The sequence below is a fragment of the Oreochromis niloticus genome, linkage group LG12 (genome assembly GCF_001858045.2).
Source record: "Oreochromis niloticus isolate F11D_XX linkage group LG12, O_niloticus_UMD_NMBU, whole genome shotgun sequence".
Classification (NCBI taxonomy): Eukaryota; Metazoa; Chordata; class Actinopteri; order Cichliformes; family Cichlidae; genus Oreochromis; species Oreochromis niloticus.
Genome location: NC_031977.2, coordinates 822,610 through 832,613, shown reverse-complemented (window position 1 = coordinate 832,613; position 10,004 = coordinate 822,610). Strand labels below are relative to the sequence as shown.

Here is a 10,004-nt window from a genome sequence, read left to right as displayed (position 1 = left end):
TGGGACAGGAGGTGCAAAAAACAGTCAGGAGTACTGGGAAACTAGGCGAACAGGAAAGACAGGCAAAGGAAAAGCCTTATAGTGAGCTGTATGTGAAGAAGGAGGGAAAGAACAGTGCCGAGTGGCTACACGCTGACAGATGGAGCTGAAAAGGATTTGCAGCAGCTGGAGATAATTAGGGACAGGAATGGAGATGTGCTAACAGGTGATGGGAGTGTGCAGAAAATGAGAGATCGAGGAGCACAGATGGAGGACAGTGAGTGAGTCAGGAAGTGACTTAGGAAGGAGGAGGGAAGGGCAGCTATGAAGAGGATGAGGAGTGGAAAGGCAGCTGGTCCAGGTGACACACCTGTGGAGGTATGGAGATGTCTGAGAGGGAGCAGTGGACTTCTCAACCTTACTGTTTAACATGCGGGGTCATGTCTACTTGTAAGAGGACTCTCCCACAGTCATAATGTCAGACATACTGAATATGCTTACACGTTTCATGTTTGCAAACCTCATTGGGTACACATGACAATGTTACTTTTAAAAGCCATGTATGACCTAATGTAGTGTTAGGAATGATTCAGAGTGAAGACTCGTTAGTTACCAAACCAAAGCTCGGTCGTGTTCACCAGAACTCTCCACAGTAGGCTTACAGCAGAGCAGTAAGAAGAGAATCACAGCATCATTTCAATCTGTTGACCAAATAACGAAGAAATCCTTGATGATTTTCCTCCTAACGTGCACATTTGCAGACCTTCTTCTTCCTGCCGTCCTCAGTCCTGTGTTGATGCAAGTGTCCAGGTATTTCTGACTGTTCCAGGTTTCATGTCTGTAGTTTTAGGGAAAGAAAGGAGTTTCTTTTTTGGTTAATGTTTTGTTATCGGCCATAATGAATGACATACATTTGTCAAAATCTAGTTTTGCGTCTGGTCGTCTGTGTTTGGGTCACCATTGTCACTCCACACGCTGTGGCACTGCAGACGATCAACATAATCTATAATACTTTCTATAAGAGCAGGTTTGTGGTCCACACACACTGATCAGTTCTATAAAATCATCATCAGTGAAACAGAAGCTTCCCTGGTGTGTATTATTTTTCACTACGTGTCAGATCTTGCCCTGTTTTTCGCTCTGTCTCTTTCTCACCCTCTCTGTCCTGCTCTCTCAGTGCTGTCACAGCAAAGTGTAACAGTGAAACAGAATTTACAACCACATAAACAGCATAAATCCATCTATATCCATTTACAGGCATATTGACAGACTCAATGCCACCAGGATCCAGAGCTGTGATCTGATTAGAAAACTTTAACAAACTCAGATAATAAAGTACATCAGCTGCTCAGCTGGTAACTAGCAAAATGCCATCAGACTAAAGTTAATTAATAATTTCTAATAACACAGTCTACATATGTTTATAAATAAGGCGCGACGATGCAGTCTGAATATTCAAACTGAAGGTGGACTACTGCTTTTCAATTTTCAGGTACAAGGATGACCTGCAGAGCTACATCATCCTGTACTGAGAGAGACGATGGTCATTCTACAGCAGGGTGGTGCAGCACATCCATGTGTGCAGTGGGAGTGACAGAGGGCTCAGAGTGGGGGGCCAAATCAGAAACGTGCTCTGAGCTCCTACTTGTTTGCAGTGCTGATGGACAGATTCACAGATGTTCATATGGAGCAGGTGGAGGCACGCTTTAGAATGAAAGTGCAGGGAGGACATGAATTTACACATGATATTAAAGTAGAAACATGAACTCAAATAAAACTTTATTGTTGAAAGTATTACGCAAGCACATGGAAAACCTTTTTGCTCTCTGCCATCCACATGACTGTTGAATGAGCCATTTACAACAGACTGACAGCAGAGCTGAGGGTTAAACAAGCAGACTCATACAGGTGTAACTCATGGTGCGTTTTCAGGTGTCCACATGCGAACACCTGCATTAATAATAAAAAATAAAACTCGTGTGAAGCGGACACAGCTGAGTTCAGGTCTCCTCCTGCGGCTCCGGCTCACAGCCCAACATGTTTGTAACGTATATAATTACAGATATTCCGCATTTAAACACATCGCTTCCTGTCGTGGACACGTCGGGATGTTCACAAACAGGCGGATGTCCAACCTGATCAGCCTCAGCGCAGGAACAGACCCATATTCCCAGCGCAGTGAATTCTGGGAACACACAGTAGTTTCAAGATGGCGGCGAGCAGGAGGCTGGCCAAGGTAAATCTGTCGTTGCCGTTCTTTTTGATCGTTTCTAATGTTTAAGGACGTATTGACGGTTAGTGCACGCGTCCGTCCTTTGGCTCGTGTTCACGTTACAGAGTATATTTGCACTAAGTGACCGTCAGTGTCCAGCTGTAGCTGTAGGCTCAACAGAAACAAGAGGTCAGCATTGACCACCTAGCCGACCAAATATTAACGTTAGGCAACTAAGCAGTCGCAAATCAGGCCGGAGGATCTACAGGGATCCTGCCCGGGGCTGCCAAAAACCTCATTCAAGTCTCTTATCTACAGTTTGAACGTCGGAAACACTTGAGTTGTGTGACAGAGGGAGTCAATCCGGCAGTGGGCAGCCCAAGATCGTGTCAATTTCCACGGCATAAGACGTTTGCTAATCAGCTAAGTTGCTATCCCCAGATCTCAGCTAGCTACACTTCAACTTAATCAGACTTTGAAGTTCGCCATTAGGAAGTGGGTGTGGGTGAACTACAGCGCAGCGTTACACTTCCAGTAATGCGGCCTGAAGGCGACACACACTAAATGCTACTTTCGTTTTGTGTAGTGGTCGTAGCATATTGCGTAAGGTCCGCGTTAACCTACGTTTGTTTCCGTGATTATCGTTTCTGCCTTTAAACGCACACTCCGCTGAATGACTGCTGTTACAGGAGGCTGTGTGTTGGAAGTTTTACCCGGAGTAACAAAGCTGGCCTCTGAGCTGTAACCGGCTCACTGATACGGGTGTAATGATTCAATGCGAACATGCAGATTAACAATAACAGGATTTCATTCATGAGAAACAAACGTCGGTGCTGTTGGACCATAAACAGGGCATACGCTGTTTATTAATCATAATCACGTTAGCCTAAAAACGTATTAGACTCATTTACACCGTCGAGCTGTGCAACAAAAAACTGTCACAGATGGAACCACGTCGGCGAGGCTGGCTCTAAGCGCCAGGTCAGAATGTGACACTCACTGGGTGGGTTTCAGCTAACAGCTAACATAATCTAATGTAAGTCAAACTAGTGACAGAACCAGTAACCTGATGGAAAACTAGCAGGTTCACTGTGGTACTGCTGGATGCAGGTTGTAGTTTAAAAACTTGAGGACATACTGCACACTTTCACTTTCACTGTTGGCCTGCTGCACTGAAATGAAAGAGAAACGCTCCTGTTAGCTGTAAGGGTTGGGTTTGTTTAGCATTTGATGAATAAGGACAAGATGAAGTGCAACGCTGCTACTTTATGCAACAAAATAGTTGCAATCCAAGCAGTTTAACAGGTCACTGTACACGTACTGCGAATAAAACCTGTAGCGCTGAACACATCCTCAGATCTCAAATTCACTGATACTACTCTACAAAGCTGAGATGTCTTTGTTTGTTGCAGTTGGTTTGTCATTTGTTTTAAGTGAGATGTTTCATTGTATATCAGCTTTGATTTTCTTTACCTGAAAACACTGGAGGTGGTACTGCTGAGTACTGAGGACCTCTGAGGTGGATAACAGGAACCAAACCAACATCAGCTTGTTGTTTCTTTACTGTTATTTTCTGCTTAGACTTCACATCAACATTCAGGAAAGAGCGTGGTGTAAATAATTTAAAACCTGGTGTATAGTTTGGAGGCTGAAACAGAGACTCGAGGCTGCGTCTTCCTGCTATGCCGTCCTAAACTGGTGGTGTCATTTAGATGGTGCATCCGTCCACTCCAGAGGATTAACTCTGTAAAATCTTACATGTTTTATTTTTCTTGTATTGACTGTAATAACCTTTCTAATATCAACTGTGTGCTTGTTCTTTCAGGAACTTGATGAGATTCGCAAGTCTGGAATGAAAAACTTCAGAAACATTCAAGTTGAGGAATCAAACTTATTGGCATGGCAAGGGCTGATTGTTCCTGTAAGCTGCTGTTCCTTCTCTGGCTGGTCTGAGATACGTAGGCCCGAAGTTCCCTTTACTAACCTTGTTGGTTCCCTTTCAGGACAACCCTCCTTATGACAAAGGTGCATTCAGGATTGAAATCATTTTCCCCACCGAGTACCCTTTCAAGCCTCCCAAGATCACATTCAAGACAAAGATCTACCACCCCAACATTGATGAGAAGGGCCAGGTGTGCTTGCCTGTGATCAGTGCAGAGAACTGGAAGCCTGCCACCAAAACTGACCAAGGTTGGTGTTGAAGTCTTACACAGGGCTGCTCGAGGTGGAGAAGTGCACATGTTGCAGGTTCTTTTGATTTTGGTCTGACGTGATGATTGCAGGAAAAAAAGTCTGTGTCCAAAATAAAACGTTGTCCTGTTTCGGTAACTGTGACATTTTTCAAAACCTTCAGTCCGTCTTTCAGTCTCAAAGCATTTTCACACAAAGTGCTCCGTGTGGCTAACAGAGCAGAAAACATGTTTTGTCCACACGCATGGTTGTGTAATTATAATCCAAAACACAGTGTTTAAAATGTTTTGTATTTATTGAACAGCACAGCTATAGTAACAGGAAGCTCTGACGATTCTGTGACTCAGTAAAGAGTCACATCGTTTAGACGGCTCTGTGTTTTTATCTCGCTGCTACTACAGCTGCTAACCTGTTTGTTTTATCAGCAAAGCAAGAGACACAGAGATCACTCCTACTCACGATTTAGGGAACATTTATTCCCTAAATCTTAAAGATTGACTAAAAGAACAAGTGTTATTTCAGTTTGAAAAAAACAAACAAAAACCAGCAGAGTTTATCACAGGGTAAAGTATACGTGAAAAACAAGAATTAACTCAGCATCGTTTCATCCAGCACCAACTCGACTCGGTTTTCGGTGTTTTCCCTCAGCTGGTAGGACCTGCTGCCAGACAGCTTTTAGTACCTGGCGACGGTTTCAAGCAAGCCGAATCGGGCTGAAAGTGTGATGTCATCAGACTGAGTCCTTCACAACAATCAACCCCACCAGTGTTTGTGAAACATCGAGGGAAACAGCTGCACATAAACCAACACTGTGGTCCAACGATGGGGTGCAGGTGCAGCTATAATCCTCAGTCTCCTCCATTGTTTGGGCCACCTTGCTATAACAACCCCATCATCGTTGGGGTGGTACTCAGTTGTAATGGAAACAGAGTGGAGTGGAGACGAGGTGCTAGTGTAAACGAGGGAGATCTGTGGTCAGAATTTCCCACAGTGCTCGTGGGTATAAATGTCATTATAATTTGGGTCTTTTAATGAGTTCTTTGTTTCTTTCAGGGTGGCATGACTGTACAGCGTGCATCTTTAACGACTTTAAAAACAAGTTTGGATTGATTTTCTCTAATCCACACAGGGTCAAAAGTAACCAACACTACGACTGAAAGCAAGCTGCCCCTCAGTGAGTGGGGTTTGGCCTTTAGCATAGTTCTGGCAGGATATTTGGCCACAGTGGGTAGAGTTCATTTCAGTTGGTTTGGTGTCATGGAGCCGTTCTCTAAGCACAGTCTACAAACTCTTCAGTTGGGTTAATGTTGGGGGTTTTAAGACCATCCCAGGAGCTCAGCACAGCCATTTCTAAATGACTGCAGATTCTGGGATCACCAGTTTAAACAATTGTACATAAGTGCAAGTTATCTGGATGTGTTAGCACTTTGCTGAGGTTTAGAAGAGGAGCTCGAGGGTGTCGACCCTGCTGGAAAATCAACACGTTAACCTGCAACTGCCCACGTGGAGAAAAGTCAGACTCAGATGAGACTTTTGAGTTGACAGACTGATTTAAAATTGTGCATCCAATTCTTTGTTTTTAAGTCCTTAAAGATGTGCCGTACAGTCGCTTCAGCCTGGAAAAGTTACTGTGAGTGTCTGTAAACTTTTGGCAACAATTGTGAATAAAAGGCCTTTCATTATAGATCAGGTTATAATGGTTTCTACTGTTTAACAGTCAAACACATCTTTACATACGTCACACTGCATGGTTTCATCTCCCTGGTTAATCTTTAATCTGACAGTTTTAAATTCAATAGTTTAAAATGTTTGCCCATAAGCTGAGCTTCACTCTGCTGACGTGGGAGAGCTTCTCTGTCCTCTCAACAAACACCATACATGCAACCACGCAGCTGAAATGGGGGTTAACCTCTACTGTGCACATGACATATTGCAGCAACATCATTGGTTAATCAGTTCCCAGTTTAAGTTGTTGATTGGAGAAGCTGGACGCTGCCCTCTGTAGTGTTTCAGAACGGTCCCAAGGATTTATCAGTGAACTTGTATGATGTGTGCACGTTTCAGAAGAACGACCCAAATGTGGTGATCAGGTCTATCATGGCATGCTGGGTTTATTGTGTTTGTGGATTCACTGAGCGTGTCTCCTAAACGTCCACAAACAACACAAACAATTCAGTTTTATTTTAACAAATCACAGCAACATTAACCTGAAGGTGCTTTACACTGTCAGTGTGCGTTACCTACAGTCATACACGGTGTACAGCATCGTCTGTTTGCATGATGTGAGACTGACAAAGAAGGTTGGACTTTCTCATGACAAACTCACGAGCCTTCACTCTGACTCTAAAGACTTATCTAAGTACACAAACCGCATATTTTTATTACTTTTTAGAAATGTTTTCTATTTCTTTGCTTTATATGACGATAGTTGTGAAAAAGTTGTAAGGCACAGTACACTGCAGTCTCCTGACAAACAGAAAGTGCTGTGAAAGTGGAGGCTGTGGTCTGTCAGGAAGCATTTTGTCTGACTTGATCTCCTTCGTGTCTTTCAGTAATTCAGTCCCTCATCGCGCTGGTGAACGACCCCCAGCCCGAGCATCCCCTGAGGGCCGACCTAGCAGAAGAATACTCAAAAGACCGTAAAAAATTCTTGAAGAATGCAGAAGAATTTACAAAGAAACACGGAGAAAAGCGGCCAATGGACTGATCACGTCACGAGCGCGTAGCCCTCTGTCTGCCTCCCTCCCCAGCCCCCTTCTGTTTCACGTGTCCGACCAAATACTGATCTTCCTCTGCCCTCCCCGCTCCGTCCCCCACCAGCAGCTCGTCACCTCCTCGGCCCCCTCGTTTCACATAGCGCTCCTTTAAACGGCCCTGGAGCTGCCCCGCTGAGGCCAGGCAGCGACAGCCAAGCAGGACTCTCTGTGGATCAGACCGCTTTCTCTCCTCCTCCTCCTCGCCGTAAATCTCCAGACCATTTCTAACTTTCTACTCTTTCTTAAAGTGAAAAATGGAAAAAAGAAATGCTAAGGGAACATGATGTGTTAATTTTCTTTGGGCTTTTTTGGCTTTTCCTCAGTAGAAACAGCTCCTGTTTTAAATGGATCTCACTTAGACATGATTTGTCATAAATATTTGATTCTTTTATTTTGAAAAGCAGAAGACGAGTGTGTTTGTTTTTGGTTTTGTTGGTTTTCATTTGGCCCATCTTATGTACCGTTTTAAGCTGAAACAGATGAGAGTTGCCGTAGCTCAGACCCGAGGCCAATGTTTCCTTCATCTCTCTACTGCTTGTAGAAATGCACTGTACTGTGTGGAACAGTCCATCTCACATCTCCTCCCCCAGAGTCTGTAACAGTTGAAAATGTTAGGCCGTACATGAATCGAGTTATTGTAGAAATGCCAGAGATGATTTCCGAGTGTTAAAGATTTTCAAACACTAAAAACATGCAGCTGAAAACTTCTGCATCACAGATGGTTAGCCATTCACCCGCCCTCCTCAACAGCCATTGGCTCCCAAACTTCTTTTTTTTGATTGACACTTGTGTATAAAATCTGCAAGAATGTGTTGGATTGATTTGAATTTCCATGCATGTCCCCTTTCCTCCTTTTGGGTGCCCAGTATAACCATGTTTAGAACCAGGAACCTGTAGTACACTGAGACATACTCACATAGTCAGCTACCCAGCTGAGAGGGGCCTAACTTATCACGCTGGGGGAAGGAGACACTAAGCTTGAAGCTTGGATCAGCTCCTGGAGATCGTCCGAGAAACAGTAACCTAGAAGGCAGCTGGGAGAGGGCTGGCCGTCCAGGGATGTGCCGGGACATGGAAAGGGACTGCAGCGGCCAAACGACACCATGTAACAGCTATTTGATCTGGTCCCAATATTGTTTCATAATAAAGATGATGGCTTACCATTCAGCCTCCATGTTTTCCTGGTGCTGTGGGGATCCAGTGCTGCTTAATGAGCACTGAATACTTGGATTACAGAGGGACAGATTCACTCGCACTTTGTTCCAGTATAAACTGGGATTTGGTGTTTAAATTAAACCACACATAGGTATTCAGTGAGCGCAGCGAGGGGAAAAAACAGGCTAACAGAGGTAACACACTGCTGTCAGTCCAGGGCTGCAGAGAGCTCACTGCTGTAGGTCTGAAGAAAAGCAAAGTTATAACATACAAACAGCTGAAGTCAAACTATCAAATCTCCGTTCACTCCAACGGACCCTTTATTTACAGCTCGGTGAATAATGGAGGCCCACAGTAGTCCTGACAGTTAGCAGTTAAACTCCATGCTATAAGCACATACAGATAAAATTGTGCCATACAATAGTAATGGTAGCATCTACCAACACATTATTAGATTTAGATGGTGAAAACATATGAAAGACGAGGGGACTCTTAGCTGGACAATATCTGCCATTTGACCCAATATGAGAATAAAGCTGTTTTATGACCTATTAACTGTAATGGTAAAGTTGGATAAATATATTCAAACCAGGACACGCTCCATTCAATGACTCTGGGTATTCAAACAGTGGAGATTTAGTGCAAATGGAGGTTTTATGGCTAATATGACATTATTTGGGCCTGAGACTAGTTTTTGGCTCCATGCAGCAGACTTTATACATATAAGGGTTACTACTGTTACTACAGGCAGCTGCAGGCTTTGAGATGTTCAGTAAGCAGGTCACAGTCACAATAGATGGCCTGAAACTTTGATTGGATCCAAATGAAGGCGTGTAGCTGTGCTCAACAGTGCACCGCCTGCTGCACCTCACCTCTGTGCAGGTGGGGTGGCTGCAGCTCAACAGCAGGTCTGCTAACAGGAAGGTTGGTGTTTTGATCCCTGACTGCTCCAGTCTGCACGCCAACATATAAACCCCATGTTGTTCTCCGATGCATCCATCAGAGTGTGAATGTTAGAAAGAACTTAAGCATAGTAAAAAGTCATTGAATGGGTGAATGAGGCGTGTTGCAGTAAGGTAGAGTAGAAAAGTGCCATATAAGAACCAGTCCAGTTACTGCTGAAGAGTATTATGGGTTAACGTTGGGCCACCAGGCCAGCCTCATGTCTGCTTTTGAGTGACTGATCAGAGACATTCACACACTGACCTGCTGGAGGTCATTTTGTGCTCCTCCTGTTCCTCCTTACAAATACCAGTCCTGCTGATGGGTTCAGGACCGTTTGCAGGTCTGCCCATCTCTTCCTGAGGCTGTGCTTGGAGACAGAGTTGGACTTCCTCTACAGCATCTGTAGGGTCCAGGCATGCTGGTCTTAGCCAAATGTAAAACTTGAAAGCACAGTACTCAGCTTCTTCACTGCTCGGGCTGACAGACGGCAATGTGAGCGATGAGAAAAAAGGTGGTGCAGTCCAGAACATGTTCCTGTGACTGTCTTTGCTCACCTGACAATGAACTGAGCTGTGAGTTTCACACATATTATTTACTGGGAGAACCCTCTTCTGCTGTATTGATCAGTGTTTACTCATCACCACCAGCTGATGGAGGCAGCAGTATTACACTCAGCTGACCTACAGTGTAAACACCCAGAAGTGGGATTTATGTTTGAGCAGACGGAGGGTGTCTGCTCCTCTCCAGGGCCTGCCCGTCTGCCTGCA

At 44.4% G+C, this 10,004-nt stretch overlaps 1 protein-coding gene across 1 annotated transcript; it reads left to right on the top strand.

Moving 5' to 3' along the window:
- The first annotated feature begins 2,062 nt into the window (after nt 1–2,062).
- On the top strand, nt 2,063–8,300 carry ube2l3b (ubiquitin-conjugating enzyme E2L 3b). Its single transcript, XM_003457029.5, has 4 exons — nt 2,063–2,215; nt 4,017–4,112; nt 4,195–4,381; nt 6,934–8,300. Exons 1-4 carry the CDS (start codon nt 2,189–2,191, stop codon nt 7,086–7,088), a joined length of 465 nt encoding a protein of 154 aa, XP_003457077.1. The 5' UTR covers nt 2,063–2,188; the 3' UTR covers nt 7,089–8,300.
- Nucleotides 8,301–10,004: the final 1,704 nt, after the last annotated feature.